Here is a 27,102-nt window from a genome sequence, read left to right on the forward strand (position 1 = left end):
GAGCCTATCTCTCTCCATTAGGCGAGCGTGAGTCTTCTGGCCAACCTGTCGGTCTGTCAGCCCGACCGCACTTCTTTCTCCCATCGTCCCCCCGCCCCAACTTCTGCAGGGGTCCGAGGAGGTGGGGGAAAGAGCACGTTTCCAACAGCGGTGGGGGCACCCTCAATAGCGGCTGTTTGCTAAGTAGCAAACCCCCAGAGGGCGAGAGCGCGTGTATAACCAAAGAGAGACCGAGAGCTATCATCCGCCCACCAATAAGTGCCGGGCACCGGAGTCCAGCCCTCCCTCCCTCCTCTCCTCCCTCCCTCTTTCCCTCCCTCCCTCTCTTTCTCTCTCCCTCCTCCCCTCTTTCTGCCTCGGCTTCTGCACTGCTGAGCACCTCCACCTCCTCGTTCGCAGTCTGAGCCGCATCGGCAGCGGCGCAGTCTGTCGGTCAGTCCGTCCGTCCAGGCTGAAGAGAGAGCCTAGTGGAGGAGGACGGAACCAGGCGGGCAGGGATCGCCACCACCCGGCGGCACCTTCAGCTTCTGAGGTCCGATAGGCATCAGGAAAGGACTGCTTGGGGGGACGCCCCAGTCTCCCTGCGAAGGAAGCTTGCTGACAACCCGCCACCATGGCCCGCGGGAAAGCCAAGGAAGAGGGGAGCTGGAAGAAATTCATCTGGAACTCGGAGAAAAAGGAGTTTTTGGGCAGGACCGGCGGCAGTTGGTGTAAGTACACCCCCCCCCCCCCCGCGTCCCTTCCTCCACCCCTCGCAGGCTTTGCGGCTCTCAGGACCCCGGCTCCCTGCTAGTACTTGCGAACCCCGCACTGCATCTTTCAGGGGAAGCGGGGGGAGAGGTTGGAACTGGGTGAGCGTGAGGCGAAGAGCTAGCTGCTGCGAGCCACGGCCATTCTGCCAGTCCCCGACTTGTCATCGCTTGTAAATGGCAAAGGAAAGCTGGGGCGGGGGGGGGGGGGCGGAGAGGAAGAGCATGCGAGCCAAGGGGAGTTGGTGGCCATCATCATAACCGGCAAACTATGGTAGCGAGGAGCCCTTGCATGCTCTCCTAATGTATATAACCCAGCACCCAAGAGCGCTGAATGTTCCCTCCAGCTTCCCTTCCCCCCACCCACACTCCCCAAAAAGACTGAGATTAGACAGAGCATCTATAGAGAATTAGAGCCAATGCAGTGTCTGTTTTAAGGTATGAGAGTATATTGTAACATCTTTCTTCCTTCAGTCTCGAAATGTGCTTCTAGAAAGAGGGAAGGAGGTGTAGGGGAGACGGTATGGAGAGCCCATACTGCAGTCTTTCATCATAGTGGTTTTACAGGCTTCCCCCCAATGACTTGCCCTTGTCTTTTACAGCCCAGGGGTTTCTTAATGTCAGGACGCTGATTTGAACCTTGACTCTGAAATGGGATTATGGAGGATTTTTTTTCTTTCTAAAGGTTAAATAGATGCGAACAGAATTAGCATCTTGGGTAGATTTTAGAGAAAAGCTTGTTTAGGGAATAACCATAAAGACAGTAGAGGATCATATTTTTATTATATATGTATGTCAGTTATCTCCTTAAGTCTAATACAGGTAAATGTATGGCTAGCCTGTTGCTTAAGTCTAATAGGCAGTTTTCTATGAAAATAAGATACCTTTCTCCTTCTGCTATGGGAAAGGGTGACATGTTTTTTTGAAAAAGGTCATTTTGAAGGGCATGTTGTAGTCAAATCTATGAGTCGTGACTGCGGCCCAGATAGGAGGGAGGGCGCAAAGGAGGGAACTCCCCCCTCCTGCATCACTGCCCCCTCCTTCTCCAACATCATCAGCATCACTGCCACCACCAAACCCTTGATAGGAGCTGATGCAGTGTCTTTAGATGGGAGGATCTGTGGGATGAAGCAGCAGAATGAGTCAGGAAAACAAGATGCTTGGCTGACATTTTGAAATGGAAGAAAAGAGAAGAGACCATTTAAAAAAGGAATGCAGCCAGTAGTAGGTCTCCCTTAAGTTTAGTTTGAAAGCAAAGGGTTAATAATGCATCACACTCCAAGGTTAGTCAAGGTGAAACCTGGTCCCAAGGTGCCACAATGAAACATGGGTAACCCTAGATAAAAGAAAATGTAGGACCTGAGGCATTGGCTTTTTCTTTTCTTCTTTTGGTGAGAACTAAAAGGTAGATTACCTGAATGAGAATAATGCTGTGCTTTTTCTTTACTCAGTTTGTAAGGAAAAGCCCAAATAACTGGCAGAGAAAACTGAGGGTAAGGTTGAAAAGAATCAAGAAAGCCTATGGTGAACAGCTCCTTGAAAGGGCCATTGCCTAGCAACTAGATGTAACTTGAGTGAGGCTGCTAAGGTACACAACAGATTAACCCAGCCCTTCTCCCCATTGCTTGCTGGCGACTCCCTTCCCTGGTTTTCATGTCTTCCTAGGAAGACAGGCACATATACCTGCCCATTGAGGAATATCAAAACAGGCACAAAATGCAGCAGATTCTCTAGGCACATCTGTGAATTTTCAAGATACAAGTTTGTGGTTGTCCTTACCCTCCCACTGATATATTATTTTTCCTCATTCCATTTCTCTGATTCTGCTTGGAATAATTTTGATTTAGAAGGTAATATGGTTTATAATTGCTAATCCTTTAAACCAACCTAGTGAGAAAACAACACCATATGTATATGTCTATATAATCCTATGCTTTTAATAAATCATCTTAGAAGATACACTTTGATATAGATATAAACATATACCTATCGATGGCATTAGTTGAAGCCATGTTTTAGATGGGGGGGTGGGCTGGAAAAAATGTGTGTGTGTATACATACATATGTATGTGTATATATATGTGTGTATGTATATATATATAGGCAATCTTTTCTATTCCCTTTGGAGGGGGAGGAAGAAGAAATGACAATTTAACCCTCTCCTCCTTGATAGGTGAGAAAAAGAGGCATTTGCTTTAAACAGATGAAACTATCTTTTCAAGCTGTTGGTTAAATAAACATGGATGCCCTTGGGAAGAGGACAAGATGCCCTTGGCTCATTTTTACCTGTAGCTAGCTTTTCACCAAGATGGATAGAGGTGGCTTTCATGTGCTTGAATCACACAAACCAAAAGGAAAGGACCCCTTAAATCATCATATGCTTTTGTTATTTCTATTAATATAACAATAAACACACGGCGGATAGTTGTTTTTTTTTTCTTTTTAAGCCGAGGCCAGATGCTAGTTTATCATCACCAATGGCCTAAGGCCCATGAAGGGCACTCTGCCTTCCTCCTCAAAAGCTTCTGTTGGTTATTTTTCCTGCTACAAACCACAGCTGGTCTGATTCCCCCGACCCCACCCCACCCACATTGAATCAGCCCCCTCCTGAGTAATTCACTGAAGACATTCCTTTCAAGGTATCAGGACTACATGCTGGACTATAATCTAGTACCCTTATGGCAGGCAGGAGAGTCTGCCGAAGAATATGTCCTTAAAAGACAAGAATTCCTTATTCCTCTGTGGGTATCCAGTCAACTTTATGTGAAAGGCCTGTTTGTTCTTGAGGTAAATTGCTTTACTTATAACGTGACTGGATGAGGTGTTCAGTCTAGAAGGCTTATGTGCCTAGTTGGCAGATTATTACCATTAGGTATCTGTATCCCACTAAATGAATAATATTGTGCCCTGAATATTAGGGAAAGGTAAGTGGGACCTCCCTAAGAATTCTATGTTGAGGTGAGCTAAATGGGGTAGGTAGGGAGAGGGGAAAAAAATAAAAGGCAGAGAGAGACATCTTGTTAGGATTGGCTACACCAACTCTCCTTGTACCTCCTAGGAGCATTCCCTGGAAAAATTTTCCAAATCTCTCTTGACGTCATGTTACTACCATTTGCCTACTGCTGCTTGGATACAGAATACTGGGCTTAACCCTTAGAGTGCTAGAGTGGAATTTGTCTCTCTCTTCTTCATTACCCCCTTTTGGATTCAGAAGCAATTTAAAATTACTTTTTGTGTTGTTTCTTGTCTACAGAAAGCCAGCTTAAAAAAAAAAACAACACAGAAGCAAGCATTCGCTCTTGCCTTCTAATCATATTTTTGTTTCCTGAGATGAAGCTGAGATTTTTGTCCTCGGAAAGAACTAATGGAACGCTCACAACTAATGGAAGTCCTGTAGACCCTCTGCTGACACTCTATTGCTGATTCTTTCCTTCATCTTTAGCATCTCCCCTTCTTTTCTCACTTATTACTACTTCCCTGTTAGCATGGAGTCTTTTGGCATGGGCTTTCTTTGCCTTACTGCAGACTGCCTGGCGATGCCTAGTACAGCATGTTACTATGCAGTTAATCAGTGGAGATAATCCTTGTAAACCAGTAACTGATAGCCTCATTCCAGTCAATGTACTTCAATTTTGCCTCTGAAGCTATTTTGACCTCCATACTGTTTAATTGCTGGGAAAAAGAAAGGTGAAAAATGCTGAAGCCATTTCTTGCTCTTTTAAAAACAATATTATTATTATTAACTGGACAGTTATATAAAATATAATGGCTCCTTTCACCATGGATGTTCCTCTCCCCTTTACCGTGGCCCTTTGAAGCACAAGGACATTACATATAGTGGGTAACACAGATTAATGGTGGGGGGGTAATATTTGAAGAAGCTAGAATTGGGCTTTCTTGGATCTTTCTATATTCTTGCTTTTATAACTCCCTGGTAACCTATGAACTTGTTTTATGTATAGGTATATGTATATGCATCTATACATATTCATTTATGCATATATAACATAAATATACAAAATGTATGATTATATATTTATATATAAATACACATGTATATTTATACTATGTGTGTACATACACATATATTTCTACATAATAGATTCTTTTGTGTTTCTTTTGTATTTCTACGTATTTTATCTATTTAAAAAGATTTTTCTGTGTCTTTGGGTCCATGATATACAAGAAAAAGGCTAAGAACCCTTGTCCTAAAAGCTGAAGCAGTGTTTAATTTTATGGAAACATGGATTCTCAAATATAGTCTTGTAGCATGAAGGAATATTAGATACATATTTAATAAACAAGGAGAGTTAAGACATAGGATTGAAGATGTAGATGAGAAAGAGATCTTGGAGATTATTTATTTAGTCCAACCACTCTCATGAGAAAACTGAAGTGTGTTCTGGGAGATTTGTCATCACACTTGAAGGATATTGCTCTGGCATTGAAAACTAGTTCTGGGTTTTTATTATAGCCACTTTTAAAGATAGGCATTTCTTATTTAAGGTATTAAATGATTGAATTGCCGAAGAACAAAGATGAGTCCAGTCCCGTCTGAGCGTCTCCTACAAATCCTCATATAGACATGGTATTACAATCAACTGCCTGGCTCACCCAGTCACAATGGTCCCACCCCCTTAACATGTTGCCCTCCACCCCCACGTTAGAATGAGTTGAGAACGTTGGTTCTTTTCTTTGCTCTCTTGGCACAGTCACCTCAGTGGGAGAGGGGTGGAAGGGCGATGAGGAAGTCCATTCATCAGCTGGTGATCAGACTTGCATTCTGAGACATGTGACTGCATCAAAGCGTTTGTGTTTCTGTCTGTTCTTTTGCAGTTAAGATCCTCCTCTTCTATCTAATATTCTATGGATGCCTAGCTGGCATATTCATTGGGACCATCCAAGTGATGCTGCTCACCATCAGTGAATTCCAACCTAAATATCAGGATCGAGTAGCACCACCAGGTAAAACAAACACAACCAAGCTCGGTTTTCTAGTACAGCAGAGTTAACTATTTTCTTAAGTCCTGTAATTTTTTAATGACCTCTGGAAAGGGGAAAGAGAAAAGCTTCATTGCTAGAAAGTGATCAGCTTGTACTGCAGTGTCTAACTTCCCAGGATAGAGAAATCTAACCACTGTAGTACACGGATGGAGGAAACACCTCTGGCTTCTTTCATTATAATTTAATAATTTTAATATTTCACTTTCAAACCTGGAAACAAATATTGAAAACTAAAAAAGTAAGTAAACCACTTAAAAATTAGTTACCACAATGGCTGGGAGCTGGGGTTTCTGGCTTCAGATCTCCTTTTTGTTTCTGATTTACTTTTTGACCTTGAACCTTTGACTTCAACCTCTCTCTTCAGGCTTTGGTCTATCTAAGCTATTTATTGAATGTTGATATTCTCCATCACTTAGTGGGCTGTGATTTACTTATCTATTCTCCTTTGACACTTGAACATCCTGGGTGGAAAGGATGAGTATCCTATAAAGTGCCAAGCAGTTTCTGGCCTTTCTCCACTCATAACTGCTATTCTCCCCCACTCCCCAACTCCCCACCGTTTTGATAATGCCATACCCACAGCATATATCCAGAGTAGTTGTTAAATGCCTTTGGCTATAAACTAAGCTATATGTATAGACCTCACTGCCTTTGGTATTGGAGTAGAGGTGATCAATTAATTAGCATTAGAGCAGCAGGCTTTAATTTTACCCAGCTCTTGCTAAAAGCCTTCTGGGAAGGACTCTGGAAAAAGGGGAGGAGGAGTCTTATAACTGCTGCTTTCCCACATTACAAATGACCTTGAAGCTGCCTTACAGTGACACAGTAATGAGTTGTCCCCTCTCTCCTTTTTCTGGAACATGGTTCAGGCACTTTTAATAACAGTGGTATTTAGGTGACAATCTTGAGGGTGTCTGCATGGCACTGAGTAGCTTAGATCAAATGCCATACTGCATGCCCCAGTCCTGTCATATCAGCTGGCTCTTGGATGTGAAAACAGCTTGGTATAGTGGAAAGAAGTCTGGATTGCTAATCAGGAGACCTGGGTTCAAGTGCCTGCTCAGACATTCGATGTGTGGCCTCAGTCCTGGTATTTAATAGCTCTATGCCTCAGTTTCCTCATCTGTCAAAAGAAGAAGTTGATCTTTAAGGTTCTATCCAATTCAAAAGAGCTCACAGAAGAAAATTGGCAAAATCAGAGTCCTCTTCCTTGTGAGAAATGGAGAGAAATAAAAATCTTACAATCCCTTTGAGAAACCAGTTTAATATTTTTGCAGATGGAAAATTCTATTGCCCTGCTCAGAGCAGACTTCCCAGATGATTTGATTCCAGTGATTTGTAAGATTGATAAGATTAAAAAATAAAAAACCAAAGCCCTTTACCAATGGGGCTAACTTTGAATCAAGACGTTGAGACAGACAGGGAGAAGAAAATACTGTGGATGAGATACACACTGGCTTATGCAATAACTTTCTGATACATGCAAAAAAGAAGTGTATATCAAATACGAGACAAACATTTTGATATTCTGCAGTGTATCATAAAATAGCTGATTTACACAAGATGAACTCCATGACAAATAAAGTATGCCATATATTTTGTTGCTTTCACTCTTAGCAATTTCAGGTTGTGGTAATGATGATGACGATTTGTGGTGTTAATAATAACATATTTCATTTTGCATGACCCTTTTATTTCCCTCCCCACCATCATTCAATAAACCATTATTCAGTAATGAAACCATGTAACGATTCTTATACATGAAGCTAAACTTGGTCAGGAATTTTAGCTTAATGGTGCTACTATTTAATTCTTTGCTGCTAATTGAGCCAAAATTCACCACCAAGTCAAACTTTTTTTTCTTTATTACTTTGATTTTTTAAAAAATGACTCTTGGATACATAAGCTTTTTAGAATTTCTTCCAAAGTGTATAAATTTACCTCGATATTCCTTTTGGCAGAAATCTAATTTAAACATGAGACGTCACGGGTTTAGGTACTTTAACAATGTGCAGTGTTTCTGTGGACCAATGACCTTGGCCATAACTTACACACCAAGCTTTCTGTCTCTCTTCCAAACTAGCTCCCCCGGCCCCTTTCCAAAAGACAAGTTCTTAACACCTAAATTTAGTGTCCCTGAAGCAGATGGATTGACCTGACAAAGCCTCACTTCTCTAAAGGAATGATAATGGCTCATCATGGAAATATGCATTCCTGTCCTTTGGGTTGAGTCACAGGAAAAGGGCTTCTCAGAAACCCTGCCCTTTCTCCACTCTGTCCACCAGCTTCTTCATTTATTTTAGCTCCTCCTTTCCTTCCTCTTCACCCTTGGCCCCCTACTTTTTTAAGGGATACCTATGCAGTTCTTTACAATACAATAATATAATATCATGCTTCTAAGAACCACAATAAACATTTTTAAATGTTGATGGATTTCTGCTAAGGGAGACCAAGCTGGACAAAATTTCTTACTATCAAGAAATGGTACTGCTTGATCAACCAGAAGAGGTCATCATTCAGTGGTATGATGCCTTCCCACACTAGACACTGCCTTCTTCTGGCAGCTTTCAGGTCAAACCAAAAAATATTAGAGCTAAAAGGACCTTAGAGATGAATAAAGCCCCTACTTTTACAGGTGTGAAAACTGAGGCCCAAAGTAGAATAAAGTAACTTTCCCAGGGTCACACATAGCAGAGCTGGGGCTTGAACCCAGATTTTCTGACTGCAAGTCCATTCAAGTTCCACTATACCATTCAACACTATACCCTCTTTGAGGGAGCTTTGGTTTCCCAATGGCATTGGCTGTTCCTTATATATGGTATAAATTGGCGTGAGCGAGACAAAGCTAATTATTCTTATTTGTAGTTACAGTATTATTAGAAGAGAGTCACTATGATATATTGGAAAGAACCCTGGATGCTAAGAGCTACAAAGAGTTATCTAAGTTTTAGTTCTAAGGCAACACTTGCTAGCTATCTATCTTGCCCTAAGCCTTGGATAAAATACCTGCCACATATTACATCACAAGGTTGTTGTGATGATCAGTTGCAATGACTTGTAAGAAAAAGCCATCTTAAAATTATAAAGTGCTATGCAAATTTTAGCTATTCTGAAATAAAAATGAGTTGGGGGGAATTAATAACAGTTTAGCCTTACCCTTATTTGATATGTTGTTATCTGCATTTTATACCCTGGAACATTTTATAGATTTATTTATTTAAGTAAAATCCTAATTAAATAACAGCAATTGTTTGGTGCATTTCTGGCTTATATGGGTCAATGACTCTATAGTGTTTGCCTAGCTGAAATGCTACTACTACGCACCTCTGGGGATGGATTGGATGATGAAATAAAACTGGAAAGGGGGACAAAAATGACTTGAAATAATGCTCTTTATGAGAAAAATTGTAGCGCAGGAGTATGAAATAATACATTCAACAAACTGAACACTTATTAAGTGCCTACTGTTTGCAAGGCTCTGTCAGGCACTAGAAGTACAAAAATGAAAAGAAAAAAAACCTGGTTTTGCCCTCAAGGAGCTTATGCTCTATTTGGCAGGGGATGTGGGAGGGGATATGGCAAGCCCCAATAAATCTAATAAATATAATAATAAAGAAAGGGGGTCCACATGAAATACTCTTGAGAAAATCTGGAGAGGGAGGCATCACTTTCAATAATAGGTGGGGAGGAAAGAGCATCAGGGAAAGGGTCTTGAAGGAGGTGGTAACATAGTCAAAGAAAGAGAAGGATTTTAAAATGTGGAGTGCTGTATATGTGATCTTTCCTAGTTTAATTACTGTGGAGCCTTCAGCAGAGCTGATTTTCTTAGGTTTTAATAAGAGGTAAAGGACCAGATTGCAATGCCAAGGGTACTTCTAGTTCCGTAGTAAGACATCCCCCAAAGCAGGCTGCATCCAGCCTTAGCTACTGACACAGCATTTCACCTTTGGGTATTGTCTGTATTCCTGTTAAGTGCCCTGTTCTTTAAGACTACTGGGGTAATGGTCATTCAGCCAGATTGTTTTTGTAAAAATGAATCCAACTTTTAAGATGGTCTAAGTCCTTTTTAAGTTTAAGATCTTCTGATTTTCCTGACACTCTTCCTTTACATTTTCAAAAATTCTCTCTCACAGATTTCCTGGGCATTCATCACTTGAATATTGTCAATCAAGTTATTGGGTGTGTTTGATTTCACTTTTGATATCACTAAATGTAGTTAAAAAGGAAGTCGCCTTGCATTGACTCATCTTACTAGAAAATTGAATTTGAAAGAGACAGTTATATCAGATGGGCTAGCATTATTAGAGTGGTGATTAAAAGCAGTCCCTGTGTCTTTAAATGGTTTTCTGCTCACTCATCTGCCAGTGAAATAGCTTTCTCACAGATACTCATTGGCTCACTAAGCTCATGTAACCACAGTGGAATGAAAGGACAGGTCACTGTATGTCAATCACTAGATGCAGGGGAGATTCCAAGCTTACATGCTTCCTGCTAAGCAGGTAACAAATGAGTACATTCTTCTTTTCTTTGCACAGTGTGTGTGTGTGTGTGTGTGTGTGTGTGTGTGTCTGTCTGTCTGTCTGTCTGTCTGTGTCTCTGTGTGTCTTCTCTGTTGAGTCTAGAATGCCTGATAAAACACACTAAATTCTACCATGCTCTGTGCTTGTAACCAGAGTTAGGGAGGGAGGGGAACCTTGGGGTGCCTGGAAATTAGTAGATTGTAATGGCATCAGCATTCTAAATTTATTTAAATTCTTCCCTTTCGATTATGAAATATTTCTTCTCTTTAAATATATTAATTTGACAGTTTTCACAATTCAAACCCCTCTACACAGGGCTTAGTGAATACTCATGTCATATTATGGTTTAAATGTCAATATACTGCTAAACTTCAGCCCACAAAATTCCCAGGACAGCAATTTAAGAGTCCTTTCCATTAACATTTTGGATTGCCAAACCACTGATGACAAAGAGGACCCTCATTTTGTCTTCTCTTCTCCTCGTAGGTTTCAAAAGGGAAGTTAAAAATGACCAACAGTTTTCTTACAATTTTTGCTTCCTTTTTAGTCTTGAAATCTCACTGAACTACATGTCTACTCCAATTAGAATCTATTGATTTGGATTTGGGCAGTTCAATTATCTTCAGCCAGAGTATGTGAGCTGCCTCTTCCCTTCACACCCTGAATCCTGGAGGGGTGTGAACATTATCCTGTTCACACATTTTATGTCTGAGGAAGAACAAGGGGCTGCTAGTACTCTTTTAGGAAGTTCCCTGAGTGATGATCTTGGAATGAGGAAGTCTGAGTTCATAATGGGCTCAACCACTGTCCTCTCTGGCCTTGAACCGTCACTTTTGCTGCTGGAGTGAGCAGCAGAAAAAGCTACCTTGGTTTCTAAAAATAGGGATACAATACTGGCCTCTCTTTCTCAAGAATTCTGGGCCATTAGTTAAGAATCTAAAATGTTTTGGGATCCAAAGACAAAACTTGCTTTCCAAGATCATGTCATATGAGCAAATAGGAAAGCCAAACAGTACTTGACAGTAATGAAGACACCCCCTCCCCACCAATACGTCTTCGTCCCTGAGACTGTCCATCAAAAAATACTTTTGCCAGATATAAGCTTCTGCCTGACTATAGATTAGCTGAGATAAAGGGAGGTGGGAGGGAAAAAGAGGGAGAGACAAGAGTCATCCTGGCTCTTCCATCTGGAGAAGTATCCATTTACCTACCTAAATGCTTGAACAAACCACATCACATTTCTTTTTTATCAATATGGAGTCTCATTTCAAGGTATTATTTGCTTAGTAAATGAATCCATTCTGTATTGAAAAAATTGTTTTCTCTTTGTTTTCTTTCTTGTAGGTTTTGTTCTTCAATCTGGTATTGAGCAAAATCTATTGCTAAAACTATTAGGCTACTGCTGCTTTATATCTTTTTTTCATAAAATTGCACTCTTTGTTAAATCAAGAATACAGGATCTTAAAGCTTGCCATTTGTAGCACCCAGATAATATTCATGGCACTATGCAAAATCCCTCAGACCATTTTCCTGATAAATTATATAAAGTAGCCAGGTAATTTGTGTCAGAAAATCAAAGTACTTGTCACAAAATCACCTGGAAGGAAAAACATCCAGTAACAAATGGTCAGCATAACTGCCTGAGGAAGAAAGAACTTCAGCCTATAGCATGAGTGACTTAGGAGAGCTATGAGGAAGAACTTCCACTTAGGATAGTCAAACCCCAGGAAAGGCTCCAGAAAGGGTGGGTAGGATTTTTCTTAAATTCTTCAAATAGCTTCCATAAAATCCTAGGCAGGCACTTTGGTTGCTTTATTGCATGTATGTTCCCTACATAAACTGGGATAAACAAATCCAGACCCTGAAATTTCAGTAAGATTTCATGCCAAATGACCAAAGTTCTAAAACTTTGTTGACAATTAATATAACTGGAAGCAAAAGTCTAACAGGAAATGATTAAAATGGTTAGCAAAGACATTGCACGTATATAAGCATATATGTGGTCAGATAACATTGCAGTGTTGTTCTTATATACTTATGGTTTTTACTTTATCAGAAGTTGGTTGCCTTCTGTACTATTTTTATTTATATTAGTATACTTCTAGAAGGCTGTATAGAAACTAGTGTCCACTAAGGTATTTGGTGATAAGTTAAGTGCACGGGTAGCTGTGTTCAGGAATGAAATTGTAAAAGGACAACAATACAGAATGATACATACAATAATCCCAAGAATTGCCAACTTGCTACTGTATGAGGAAGGCTACTAGAAACAAAAGATATTTTTTCTAACCTAAGAAACCTTCCTTCTCCCTCCATTTTTTCTTTATAACTTCCTAGCCCTCACAAACCAAAGCATGGGTGACAATGTGGTATGTTTTTTCTTTTCTTCTTTTTAACCTTTTGTTCTTTGTTCTTTTTATTTCTTCTGATACAACTTTCTCTTCTTATCACATGCTCTCCCTCTCCTGAAGGGAATTGCTAGTTTTTCTACCAACCAAGATATTTTATTAAGTATTTAATGTATTGTGGACATTTAATTTATTCATTGAAAACTCAGTATTGTATTTACAATTCCAAATGTCTCAGTTTGTCTCAATCAACAAACATTTATTAAGTAAAGATAATAGTGAAATGATCCTCAAGATCCTTCCCCCAAAGAGCTTACATTTTACTCAAGGAGACAACAGGCATATATTAGTATTTGCAAAATAGATACAAGATAACTTTATGGGGGAGAGAAGGCTGAGGAGACCAGGAAAGGCTTCATACAGAAGATGGCTGGTTCTTGAACTAAGTTTTGAAAGAAACCAAGGGCTTCCAAGAAGCAGGGTTGAGAAGTTGCGGATTCTCTCACTCTTCAAAGTGTTTGAAGACAAAACTGTTAACATAGTTAAGTGGTATATAGCCTACTATGATCAATTTGAATTCAGGTTCAAAGGGATTTCAAGACAGAAAAGGTTAAGCCACTTCCTGGAATATGACTTGAAGCCACAAACCTCAGAACGGATGTTCCGCTATCTTTGGCTGCTGGGAGGGACTGTTGGAAACAAAGCTCATCCTTGTCCCAGGTTACAAGTAACAACTTAAAGGGGCAAGCAGTAAAGGGAGACAAACCAGAAGTATCCAATTGAGTTTGAAAAGAATTATTAATGAGAACCACAATATTGCACACACCTTCCAGAAGGAAGTCAACAATTGTGTGGCTCTTGGAAGGTGTGGCAGTTCAAGGTGTGTGTGTGTGTGTGTGTGTGCATGTGTGTGTGTGTGTGTACATACACATACGTACATACATACACACACACTTCTCTTCTTTGGTTTAGTGAATGAGAAGTGAATAGTTGAAAATGGTCAGAGGATCTCTGATGGAGTAGGGCCAACTTTGGGAGAAAATATAATTCTGCTTTTCTTATTTACATGGAAAATTTGTTTTGCAATAAAGCAATCATGATTTTATCTGAACCTCCAGGGAAGGCCAATTATGGAATCCAAATGTCTTTCATGAATACTAAAAGAACTTTGATATGTGGGTATCATGCATATTAATCCCTTCTCTCAAAGCAACACCTGCCACCCCCCAATTCTCAAGTGTCCCTCACACAAACATCTAGCTTATCTAATCACAGATATTTGATACTTTTGAGAAATTACCTTTGAGACTTGGAATTTTCTTCTTTGTTTAGAATGACTATATAAAACGCTTATCTCCTAGCTAAGACACCCTGCTTAAGTGCTGAATGAGTAAGGGAGAACAGGGCGGGGAGAAGACTGTTGAATGATCATAGGTAGTAGTAGAAGTAGAAAAGGAGACAATCCAGAAATGTGAGGCAAGGAAATAAGGAAAAGAACAGACACCGAGTGGGTTCTAAGGAGGCTTTGGCCATTTGGCAGCTTATTAGTAGATTCCGTAGCTTTTTCCCCCTTCCTTCTGCATGCCATGATAGAAATCAGAACTACGGTCTCATAAATAGTTTTCATTGCTAGAAACAGGCTTTTGGGGTTAGAAGTTTGTAGTCCAAGCTTAACATTCACAGTAGTCTTGTTCATATAGTAGCATACCCAATTCAGCCGTGGGATCACAGAACTAGAACTGGGAGGGCCCTTCAAGTCCTCTGGTATAGCCCCTGTGGCAGTCATGAGAGCTATTTTGTGGAACTTGTCTGTAGCACAGCAGTGCCTTGTATTCATACCTCCCTGCATTTTCACTAGTAAGATCTCTCATCTCATCAAAGGTTCTGGAGATCTAGCAGTGATGGGTCTTGGTATGCCATGCTGATGTGACATTTACCTAGTTGTGTGTCCAGTTACTCCTGACTGTGTTCCCTGAGGTCTATGATACTTAGCAGTCACAGACACTTGTCACTAGCTTAGATACCGTGGTAGGTAAAAGGCCAGAACTTGGAATGAGAGTGGCTGGCAGCAGTGAGTTCTGATTTGGGTCACCTAGCAGAATGTACTATTTGGGAGCTAATGAGCTAATTAATGAGCTTATTATGCATCTTAAGTTCTTGAAACATAATGCAGAACATCTCTAAAATTTTTCCTAGGTAAGTAATTTTTGTTCTGTTTTCCTTTGTTTTCAAATGATTATGTGGGAAAAGTCACATTTGAGAGCCGAGTCATAGGATGTAGACCAGGCATGTGACCACTAATAAGCCTTGGGAAGAGGTTGGGAACGTATGTGATTGGGACTCACATGCTTATTCCTTAATGCATTAACCTCCTTATCTTGGTTAGCAGAAGACTATTTTAACCTGCCTTTTCTAGGTTACCTATTTTGTCTTTCTCTGTGAATTTGGAATTAGTATCCTTAAAAAAAAATCAGAAAACAGAAAGCCTGTTTTCCAACCATAGTGACTTCATCATTAATGTTTAATACAACTGTCCCTGAGGCTTTTTAACACTGGTTCCTCTTTATTTGGTAGTGAGACTTTCTGGACTTCCAAACTATCTTATTTATAAATTTTATCATGTTTGGGGCTTGCCTATACTGCTGAAAAACTGTGGAGGAACACTACTTTGAAGTGACTCCCCGCATGATAATTTCATACTCACTGCAGCTCATTTGAACTCTATTTCTCTAGTTTCATTGATATCCACTCTAGTAAATGAGATAGATTCTTTGCTGCTTTCCATAGCTTCCTAAATCCCAGGCTAGGCCAGTCACCCCACTCTGATATGGATCTGTTTGCATCTTCTACTTAACACACAATTAATTTTTCTCCAGCCCTTCATCACCAAGTTTCAGAAAGAAGAATACTTCTTGAAAAGATGCTAGCTTTCTGATGTGCACTTCTCAGATTTTATTGACTGAATAGTCTTCACCTAGACCATTCTGGCTTCTGTTCCTTCTGAGGCATTGGCTTACTGTGGTGTGCTTAGATTTCCCCATCCCAGGGAGGATATTATCCAAAAGATCTTAAGTCAGTATCATCATCATCATCTATTCCTATGTCCACTTTTATATGTCTTTTGCATGAACTATTGTAAGTTCATTGTCACTGGATTCCCTATGTCCAGCACAGTCTTCTGGCCTATCCCAACATTACTGCCAATTGCTATCTTTGGCAACCCTACAAAAAGCCCTAGAATATCTCACTTGCCTTACTTTGATCTACACTTCACCCATTCATTCTGTCCATCCCTTCTCTTCTCAAGTAGACTTTTTCATTATCTAACTTGTCCCCTTTCTTCTGAGTGGAAATTCAATGTACTCCCATTCCTTGTCCTCTAATCTATTCCTCCCATAATCCTAATTGTTTTTAATATTTAATTCCTTTTTAAAACCTTAACCTAGTCTCTATCCATAGCTGATATTCATATAGCAAGATGGATTTATCCATTATCTATATTCAGAAGAAATAGCCTTTTCAACTGCTTTCTTACCTTTATGGCTATGGCAGTATTTTTAGCCTTAGATTCTACATCTCTGGATGGCAAGAGCCTTAGTAAATATTTGGTGATGATGAACTTTATACAGGACAACAGGCAAAAAATGGTGACAATATGAAAAGTACAGTTAGAACTTAGTTGTTTCTGATTTCCAGAATTATTGACCCATGTTTCCTTCCAAAAAGTATGAAGCATATTCTGTTCTCCCTCCAAATGTCCAGTTCCACAACACTTATGGATAAGATAACTTAATCTCTTATAACTATGCCATTACAAAGTTCTTGAGAGTATAAGCCTGGGGGCTGAATTCTATGCTCAATGGGGCCTAATAAATTAAGAATAAATGTCATTTTTGTTCTCTGAGACAATTCATGCTATACCTTGGTTGGAAGGCATTAGTGTAAATATGTGATCAATACTCCTGCTTACAACCTAAAAGGAGGTTGTTTTAACTTCATTAAGTATTGGTCCACAAACATTGAACATCTACTGTGTTCTTGGGACTGTGGAACAAAAGATATCACACACACACACCCCTAATGATTCAATGCCAGCTAAGCTAAAGCCCCAAGGACAAGATCACATAGTAATACATCATAGACATTCAGAGGCAGGAGGGAGCACATTTGGGGCTAGTTTGACAGGTCTCATAGAAAAGATGGAATTACAGCCTAGGAAGGATTTATACAAAGTAAAATCTTCTGGTACAGAGAGTATATTTTTTAATTAAGTTCATAGTTGCCTCTCTACTCATGGCTTTTATTGTGTGTTTTTTTAACCTTCCTTCACCGGCCTAGGATTGACACAGGTCCCTCAGATCCAAAAGACTGAAATTTCCTTTCGTCCAAGTGATGCCCCAAGCTTTAGTGCATATGTGGTGAGCCTTAATCGATTCCTGGAGAAGTATACAGAAGTAGCCCAGAAGGATGAACTAGAATTTGAGGACTGTGGTGGTAAGTAACTTTTACATTTTCGATGTTGGTTGATGATTCATTTTCTCCCTTCTGTTTGTTGGCTTAATGATTGACATAGAGATCCTTATGACCACTGGGATAAACTATTTGAACTATTTGTGAAAAATGTTGAGCCATTTTGAGTATACATTTTCTAATCTGCCATTTCTCAGACCCACCCAAGAAACTTTCACTCTCAAAGATCTACCTGATGCCAGTTCTTCTAATTCTGTTAAAAAAATTGAACACCTTTCTAGTCACATCAGTGAGAACTAATTTTGATTTATAGGATTTATTAGATGAGAAATATAGTGTGATTACATAAAAGGAATTTCTTAAACTTCTATAAATAGGCCATCAATCAGATCTCCTGTTAAATTGTCATAGTTGAAAGAATTTTTAAAGTCTAAAGTCATTTCTTAGTGGATAAAATGAAAGTGGTATTGTATAGTGAAATGACCAATTGACTGGGAATTGTGGTCCCAGCTCATCCATTCAATGATGCTGTGACCTTGGACAAGTTAACTTGACTGTTTATGTTTCCCCTCTTGCAAATTGAAGTGTTTAGCTTAAATGGCCTTTAAATTTCCTTACAGTTCCTAACAGTCTATGATAATACAGTTTGGCATTTAAGACAACAGTGAGAGCTCATGTTTGGCAAACATTTGCTTTATTTCTAAATAAACATTTGCCTTAACTTACAGAATCATTTTTCGTTGAGCTTCAAATTCTATGTTCAATTGTCTTTCCTGTAGCTTTGATGTTCCCTTGTGGGGCACTAACTATGACCTAAAAATAGCAAATTGTCATTTCTTAAGTGAGGATTGTTTGCACAGCTATAGTGGCTCCCAAAAAAAGTAGTGGCACAGAGAGCGTTTGGTGAAAAGGTACAACCAAATGACTCTCTTTTACAATGTCAATGAAGGGCACAGGTTCAAGGGATTCTGTTCCATTTACCAACATGCTCTTAGTCTGAGATATTTGGTTCAGCCACCTGATTTCAATCCTAACTAGTTATAATGATCCTGTTTTTAAGACAGACAATTAATGGCCTGGACAAACCACGCATCTCATGTTCAGCTTTATGTATAAATAGTTGAATAGTCCATTAGTTAAAACAAGAGAAAAACCATCAACAGAAAAAACAAGATGAACCATTCGCTGAATCAGTCAGACAACATCAAGCTGATGGCTTGAAATATATGCTGCACCATAGCTTGGCAAAATCCTTTTGTTACACAGGAAGGGAAAGTTTTGAGTGGGTTGATATAGACACAATTTAAGTAGCGTCTAAATGATAGGTCCATTATAGTCTGACCAAGGCAAACCATTTCTGGAATATTATACTCAGTTCTCGGGTTCATGTTGTAGAAGGCACATCAACAAGCTGGAGTGAGTCCAGCAAGATGTTAGTGAGGTGACTCAAAATCAGGATGATCGGTTAAGGGAATTGGAGATATTTAATATGGAGAAATGAAGATGTATCCAGGATGTGGTTCCTCTCTTCAAATCTTTGATGGGTCATTATGTAGAAGAGGGATTGGGTTTGTTTTGATTGGCGCCAGAAGTCAGACCTAGGAAGCAATGGGTGGAAGTTACAGTGAAACAGATTTTTGGCTCATTTTGAGGAAGTACTCCCAAATAATTAGAGCTATCCAAAAAAAAAAAATGGATTGTCTTGCAGGACAGTGAATGATCCAGCTGCATTTAAATTAATGCACATTAGAGAAGAGATTCATGATTCAGCTATGAATTGATGATATGCTAGGTTTAAGACGTGATACTCTGGTAAGATAAATCTGAAATATTCCTATCATAGTAGAACCGGCTGTAGGTAAAGGTCTTTTTTCTTTCCCCTTTCTTCTGGTGCTGCTGGGGGAGATTATTGGCTCTGTTTACATTTGTGTTTTAGAAGTGCCAAGTGATTACAGAGAACGAGGAGAATATAACAATGAACAAGGGAAGAAGAAAGTCTGCAGGTTCAGGAGGGAATGGCTGGGCAACTGCTCTGGAATACTGGATGAAACCTTTGGCTATTCAAGTGGCAAACCTTGCATCATCATAAAACTCAACCGAGTTCTGGCCTTCAAACCTAAGGCAAGTAACTTTCCTCTAAAGGCTGAAGCAAATGTAGATACCAAGGGGAGCCTATTGATGTAGATAACCTATCCAACAGGAAGGATGAAAATCAGATGCATGTGAAGGACTGTCTATGCCACCAGAAGAAGTCACATTTGAAGCTTGTGTATGGCCCACTTGCTCTAGTATGACTGAGAACATCCCTGTCTTCCTGGTAATCTCTAAGGAAGAGCCATTACTGTTGCTTTCCAAAGTTGTCAGTTTTCCAATAGTGAAATGATTTTAAACTAAGCCTTGTCCTCCTGTTTTTCCCCTAAATAGAATTTCAGACTGTCAAATATTGTGGTATGGTAGAATCAGCATTTGACTGACAATTGGCAAACTAGAGTTCTGGGACCATCTTTGACACCAACTAGCTGTGTGACCTTCGGTAAATCACTACAGTTTTCTGGACCTCAGCTTACCTTTAAAAAAGAGGAGGTTGAACTGGATGATCAGTAATATCCCTTACAACATTAGTCTTATGAGACATTATGCTCTTAAAAAATTATGTGAAACACTAATGTTAAAATCTCAGTGTGTATTCATGTTTAGATAATGGTTGTTTTCCTTGGGATAACTTGGTCTACTGGTACCATGAAATATTTTTTTTTAAAAGACCTATAGGAAGGTCTCTAGGACCTTGGCTATATCATCCAAGGGTAATCTTAGGGAGAACGTGGACAAATCACACAGGATGGGAAAAATGAGGCCCTGCATTGATGGAAGAAACATATCAATGACATTATTACAGATCCATAGCAATATTGTTTACCCCCATAGAATGCAAACAATCTCTAGAGTTGTCATCATTTCTTTTGGTCCTGTCAAAGCCATTCATATTCTATCACATTGTTTTCCTCATGACTCTAAATCCAAGGACTTATCTGGAGTGGCAATGTCACAGCAAAATGAAGACTAAATACTAATATATGGTAAGCCCTTGATGCTCACACAAGGAAGGATATGTGCTATTGGCACTAACCATAGCAACATATAATGGGTTAGCCTTCCTAGAAAGGGGGAAGAAGAAAGGGAAGGATGGAGCAAGCATTTATTAAATGTTTACTGTGTGCCTGGTGCTGCACTAAGTAAGCACTTAAAAAATATTATCTCATTGAATAGCATAAGAAATGAGAAATGAACTTTAATACTTTGGACTCTTTGGTAGAATTACAGTAACTTTTCATTTCACAGGGCAGCATAAATATGCTAAGTACTTTTCCATCTCCGTGAGAATGTAACAGTCTTGGAACGTAAATAAAAAACATTCATTTTTCTCAAGCAGATCTTTAAGAGGCTTTTTCCCCTTTCTGAATTTGTATCCATCAGCATGATATTGGAGGATGACTCTAATTCTGATAAGGGAAGGGAATTCTGATAAGGGAATATCCCTGATAAAGGAATACCATTAAAAGCCAGTTATTGGTCCCACACACTGTTATATCATTAAATCCACTTCATTTCGGAGATCTGGCTCTAATGTTGGGCCTTCTACTGATTGCCACTGGTTTTTATAAAGCATATGATATATGAATAATTTAAAGAAACAAAAAGAAAAAGAGCTATAGAAATTTAATTCAAAACTCATGTTGGCTAGACCTTGCATCACCCTTTTTATTCCTCTCCAAAGGATATTCTGCTTAGAACATGGCAGAATACAAGCGGAAGACAGTAATGATCAGAATATACTTAACAAATGTAAATCAGTTAAAGAACTGAATATTGAATAAAGGCTCCAGGTGGTAATGAAAGATAAATAGGAGAAGGGATGAGAATGGGATAGCTAACTCCACTCGCTCCTCAGAATCTACAATCCTATATCACTTCTTGAACATTAAGTATTTTAATAAATTATGCTAATACTGTTTGATAGTGGATGGATGATATGCCAGAAATTTAAATACTTTAGTGAGAGTTATCACCTGATTCCATGATCTGGAATTCCCTATTGACCCACATACAGCTAGATCAATGTAGCGTGCTTTGCTGAGATAATTGCATATATATAGATATAGATATAGAGATATAGATATAGATATATAGATATATTTTTTTCCCCAGTAGGAAAATACAGTGGCTTTTACTTTTTATCTCTACTTCATTTCTTGCTGCCATTTTCTTGTTCCTTCTGCCACTTAAATATAAATCTGTCCATTTTTTTGGTTAATTGCTTCTGGCCTTGCGATGGAAAGAGAAAACAAAATATTGTAATTTCCTCACCGTCACATGGCATGTCTACTGCTCCTTTGGAAAATAGACTGGTAACTTCATAGTTCTTGACATTTTACAATTAAATGCAGTGCTGGTAAAAGGTTCTGGAGACAACTGTACAAATGCTCGAGTTTTCTTTTACAACAAAAGGCATTAATAATGTGATTTTCTCATACTGACGCCCTACTCATTGAAGTTTTGCCTCATGGGTTTTGACTTTGGTTCAGCTGGATTCTGCTGCATCTTTTGGCAAGAATAGAGTCTGAAGTGAGATGGTAAAGTGCTGGATTTGGAGTCAGAGAACCTGGATTTAACCCCAGCTCTACCACCCACCTTGGACAAGTCATTGTACTTTCCTGGAACTCAGAGTTGTATTGTTTTGTTTTGTTTTTTTTTTAAATCTGTAAAATGACCAGAAGCTCTTAAAGGTCCCTTACAGCTCTGAGTCTTCTAAACTATAATCCTGGTGCTTGACCCCTTACTTCTTCTACTTATTATTTGTGTAGCTTCTGGGCAAGTCACCTGAACTCATTGGGTATCAGTTCCCAATGTGTAAAATGAGGGGGATGACCTCTAAGGTCCTGCCAAGCTCTAATCCATGATCCAATGATCGCATCTTAGGTTTGAAAGTGACACAAGATAAAGGGTCTAGGTTTCCTACAGCATTTTTCAGTGTTGTGAAATGCTTCTCATTTCATGTTAAGCAAATCACAGTCAGAACTATTTCAAGTATTTGAAGGCAAAACAAAACCATTTTCCTCAGCTACCTCAACATGTCAACTGTAATCTTAGATGACACAACCTGACAAGATTTTTTTGTTGGTACTAAAGTGAGGATATTCAGAATGTTTATAAATCTACTGCCTATGTGGATTTTACTTTCAGCCTCCCAAAAATGATTCCCTGGACAAGGATCTGCTGATACGATATAATCCATATGTCCTTCCTGTTCACTGTACTGGCAAGGTAAGAAGAAGGGGAGAATTGTTGGGGAAACAGTAGGGATAGGAATGATAATTTATAAAATAACTAGAGTCTTATATTAAAATTAATGTCTAATATACTTCTTTCTATCGATAGAATATTGATTTCCACTACACCACAGTTTCTAGTTGAATTGCATTTATGACATGCAGACCTCTGCAGATATAACCAGAAAAATCACACGGCTAGGCCTGTCTTTGTGACGTAGGGCAAGCCACTGCCTTTTCCATAGGTCACAGGGTGGAGAAAATGAAATGAGATCAATAATCAGGAAGGAATTTGAACCAGATAACTTCTAAGGTCCTGTCCAACTCATTTTCTAAGTTTTAGATGTCAGGGTTTACTCTTTAAAAATCTCAAGTGTTTGCTTTTAAAGAAACCCAAGTTGGAACAAGGATATCTTGCTTCAGAACCTAAGCAAATAAACATGTTGGTTTATTTTAGTCTTTAGGTGATATTTCAATGAATTTTCAGTGCCAAACATTCATTTGTATCCCAGCAGCCTTTAGGTCAGGAGCACTCATTAAAGGGAAAAACCAAGGTCATATGGGAGAAGTGGAATCATGGCACAAGCTTACAACTTACTCCAGCTATCATTCATCATCTCTGGTTTGATTTAGATGGCTTCTACTTACAACTTTTGTCAGAGGTTTAGGTTATAGATGATTCCCATCGCTGCCAAGCATTCCCAGAAGTAGCACTTCTTGAATTTCCCTTTGGACAAGTCATCATCTCCTCCCTTTGAGACCACATTTTCCTATGTTCTGATCAGAAACTAGTTCATACCAATTGCAAGAAACAAGGATTGAATGACGGAGCATGCTCCAAATTCTTGATTTCCAGCTTTGTATCCAGCCAAATCCGCCAATGGTACATTTGTAAAGTGCTGGAGACGATGCTGGGTAGATGAGTCTTATCTTATTGCCTTCAAAGGGTATAGTGATTCTGTTAATATTTCATTTGTTTAAAGCTCAATGTGGTGAACTCATATTCCTTCTGGTTTCCAAAAGCAGAACTCTAAAATAAACCTTAATGGTTCCCCCAATTTCCTTCAGTCATTCTGTATCATCATTTGCCTGACCTATGACGTAGGGGAGCTGTCATTTTCCTGATATACTGCTTCTCAAATGGTGATGCTTTGATAGGGAAAGCACAGATGACAAGAGGATGAGATTCCCTCTGCCTTGACTGGTGATGACTGTCTAAGGAGAGGCAAAGCAGCTGATAATATTCAATTTAACTGCCCTCAGAGACAGCCAAAAGGCTGTCAACTATTAGTACCGTTGAAGGCATATTCTGTGATGTCAATGAACCTTTCTAACACTTGAGGGAGGGGTGATTCATAGAGGTTATTTAAGAATTACTGGTTCATATATTTTGCACAGCAGTGGGGAAGACCTGGAGGCAGCTACCTACGTGTGTCAATTCAGTGTCTTCCAGTGTTGACTCCCACTAAAGCCTAAACTGCCTTTATGAATTAGGGGAGCTATCAAATTAAGCAGAAGCATACTGAATTTAACAAAGACACTTCCATGAATTACCACCTGAGACTTTCCATATCTCTAGAGCAGCTCAAATTAATGGCAGAGGAAGAAAAACATTGCTTCAGTTCTGCCATATTCATAAATGGATTATGGGAAGACACAAGAGCACAGATTAGTTATGTATGGGAAGATTCCAAGCGCATGGAACACAAAGAACACTTTAGAATACAGTGTTTTCCTTCTTAGTATTCATCACATACACTCATATACTATCTAAACTTTGGAGAATAGCTATTGTTAAAAAAAAAATTAGGTGGAAATGTGGCACAGAATCTTGAATGGGATTTAAAAGTGTGCTGGACTTTGGCCTGACAAGTTTATGTGGGCTTGGGCAAGACGGAAATCTGCCTCGGGCTCAGTTTCCACATTTGCAAAATGAGAATGATATTACCTTTGGGTGGTTGTTTAGGTGAGCCAAGATTTTCAGAAGGATGTTAAAATGGAGGTATCAGTGGCAATGGCATTGGTGGCAGGAGTTGTTTATCATGCCAACGATTAAAATAATTTCTGTCCTTTTTTTTTTTTTTTTTTTTAGAGAGACGATGATAAGGATAAAGTTGGAAACGTGGAATACTTTGGCTTGGGTGGCTATTCTGGTTTTCCACTGCAATATTACCCATACTACGGTAAACTCCTGCAGCCCAAGTACCTCCAGCCCCTCCTGGCAGTGCAGTTCACCAACCTTACCACTGACACAGAAATCCGCGTGGAGTGTAAGGCATATGGTGAAAACATCGGCTACAGTGAAAAAGACCGTTTTCAGGGACGCTTTGATGTAAAATTTGAAATAAAGAGCAGCTGATCACAAGCACAATCTTCCCCCCTAGCCATTTAAAAAAGTTTAAAAAAATTATAAAAACAAAAACCTACTAGTCTTGAACAAACTGTCATACGTATGGGACCTACACTTAATCTATATGCTTTACACTAGCTTTCTGCATTTACTAGGTTAGAATGTAAATTTAAAGTGTAGCAATAGCAACAAAATATTTATTCTACTGTAAATGACAAAATAAAAAAAAAACAAAAATTGAGCCTTGGGACGTGCCCATTTTTACTGTAAATTATGATTCCATAACTGACTTGTAGTAAGCAGTGTTTCTGGCCCCTAAGTATTGCTGCCTTGTGTATTTTATTTAGTGTACAGTACTATAGGTGCATACTCTGGTCATTTTTCAAGCCATGTTTTATTGTATCTGTTTTCTACTTTATGTGAGCAAGGTTTGCTGTCCAAGGTGTAAATACTCAATGGGGATAAAACTGGCATGGTACTTATTTTTGCTTTGCTCTTTTAGAGATAAAGGCCCATCTATGAGCATATTTAACAACACTCCATAGAGCCTTTTCCTGTGATGTTAGCTTTATTTAATTTTAATTTTTTTTCCAGGGAGGGGGGAGGACGGTCCAGGGAGGGGGGGAGGGGAAACTGCCCTTGAATTTTAAGTGAAGCTAAAGAAAAAAAAAAGGTGATGGGTTGTATTGTGCTTTGTATTGAATGCTGTCTCTACATTTCTTCCCTTGTCCTCCAGTATGTTCTCAAGCTGTGTATGAGACCTGGGTTCGACTATCACTTTGGCTGGTGATAGGGCTAATTATTTTGCTTTGTATATTTTCTTTCTATCTTTTTTTTTCCTTTCTCTGGAGGCATCACACGCTGGTGCTGTGTCTTTATGAATGTTTTAACCATTTTCATGGTGGAAGAATTTTATATTTATGCAGTTGTACAATTTTATTTTTTTCTGCAAGAAAAAGTGTAATGTATGAAATAAACCAAAGTCACTTGTTTGAAAATAAATCTTTATTTTGAACTTTATAAAAAGCAATGCAGTACCCCATAGACTGGTGTTAAATGTTGTCTAAAGTGCAAAATCTATGTTCTAACATGTAATAAATGCCAGGAGTACAGTGCTCTTGTTGATCTTGTATTCAGTCAGGTTAAAACAATGGACAATAAATGAATGAACACATTACTCATTTGTGTGCTTCGTTCTTGTCTCCAGGCTCCACTTTGCTACTGCTCCATCTCTAATATTGCTAATTTTCCAAGATCTTGAAAAAATATTGGACCTGAAAGGCAAACACAAGTTTTCAGTGATTCCTATAGCTACTTGGTTTAAAACAAATATAGTGAAAAATCTAGGTTGTAGTTTTGTTTTTAGAAACTGGGATCAGGTTGAGGTTTGGCAAATTAGTACAGTTCATTCTACCTTTAGGTTCATAGGTCAGTGCAAGCATCTACCTTGCCTTTCTGAAAAATTGTTAGCTTTATTTTTAAATGAGGCAAAGTCAGCTGAAAGTCATTTTCCAGGTTCACTAGACTCACACAATTGAGCTGGAATTTCAGTCTCGCTTACCCAACTTGGGAAACGCCTAAGGACAACGTTACATTTCTGAAAACAGAAACCTCCTTCTACAGAGCCTTCACAGTCACCTCTTCTATGGATCCTCATTGCATCTGTGACAGGCCTGAAGGAATGGGGTTTGTTAAGAGAAGACCCACTGACACGCACCAACATTTCTCATCTTTTTCTTGGAGACAATACTACATGGATTTTAATCAATAGTGACATACAATTGCTGCAGCCATTTTTGTGACATAGTAGCTAAAATACATATGTAATTTTCACTTTGTAGTCTTGCTTATGTTGAGCTCTGATCAGTTCCTGCTGTTTATTTTGTAAAAATATCACCTGAGACTTCATGTATCTCCACAGCAGCAAATTGTGAGCCCAAATTAGTAGCAGAGGAAGAAAAACATTGCTCCATGGAAAAGTCCTTAAATAACAAAGAGAAATAATGGAAAATAGCTACCATTTAACTGCAAAGAGATCTTAATATTTCAGAAAATAAAGCAAACTGTTAAGTCAAAACATCAGTAAAAATATAAGTGAACATCTTGAATTTAGAAGATTAGGGCTCTAAAAATAATTATTAATTAGAAAGTAATTTTACGCTAATTCCAAGTGAATCATTGCTGAACTATTACAAAATGTCTTGAGTAAATGAAGCCTGGATGTGCAATGAATCAGAGCAATAAGCAGAACAGGCTTGGTGTGAGATTTAGACTGAGAGGGGAAAATGAGTGTGAGCATGAGCTGCTTGAGGGGATGACATCTTAGGATTCAAA

At 39.0% G+C, this 27,102-nt stretch overlaps 2 protein-coding genes across 4 annotated transcripts in view; one reads left to right on the forward strand and one right to left on the reverse strand.

Annotated features, from left to right (window-relative positions):
- On the forward strand, positions 1-25,945 carry ATP1B1 (ATPase Na+/K+ transporting subunit beta 1). Its single transcript, XM_036753527.1, has 6 exons — positions 1-710; positions 5,586-5,714; positions 16,960-17,115; positions 19,028-19,212; positions 22,333-22,413; positions 24,511-25,945. The coding sequence occupies exons 1-6, from the start codon at positions 614-616 to the stop codon at positions 24,775-24,777; spliced, it is 915 nt and encodes a 304-aa protein (XP_036609422.1). The 5' UTR covers positions 1-613; the 3' UTR covers positions 24,778-25,945.
- Positions 1-27,102, reverse strand: part of NME7 (NME/NM23 family member 7) — a 212,146-nt gene that overhangs the window by 2,252 nt on the left and 182,792 nt on the right. For 2 of the 3 annotated variants that reach the window (XM_036753523.1, XM_036753526.1), the window contains exon 12: positions 25,897-26,042. The exons of the other annotated variant lie outside the window; for it this stretch is intronic. In XM_036753523.1, coding sequence (XP_036609418.1) covers positions 26,010-26,042 — 33 coding nt within the window. In that variant the 3' untranslated portion in view covers positions 25,897-26,009. Of the gene's footprint in view, positions 1-25,896; positions 26,043-27,102 lie in introns of those variants that run through there. 3 annotated transcript variants of the gene reach the window in all.

This window comes from Trichosurus vulpecula, chromosome 4, assembly GCF_011100635.1.
Source record: "Trichosurus vulpecula isolate mTriVul1 chromosome 4, mTriVul1.pri, whole genome shotgun sequence".
NCBI lineage: Eukaryota > Metazoa > Chordata > Mammalia > Diprotodontia > Phalangeridae > Trichosurus > Trichosurus vulpecula.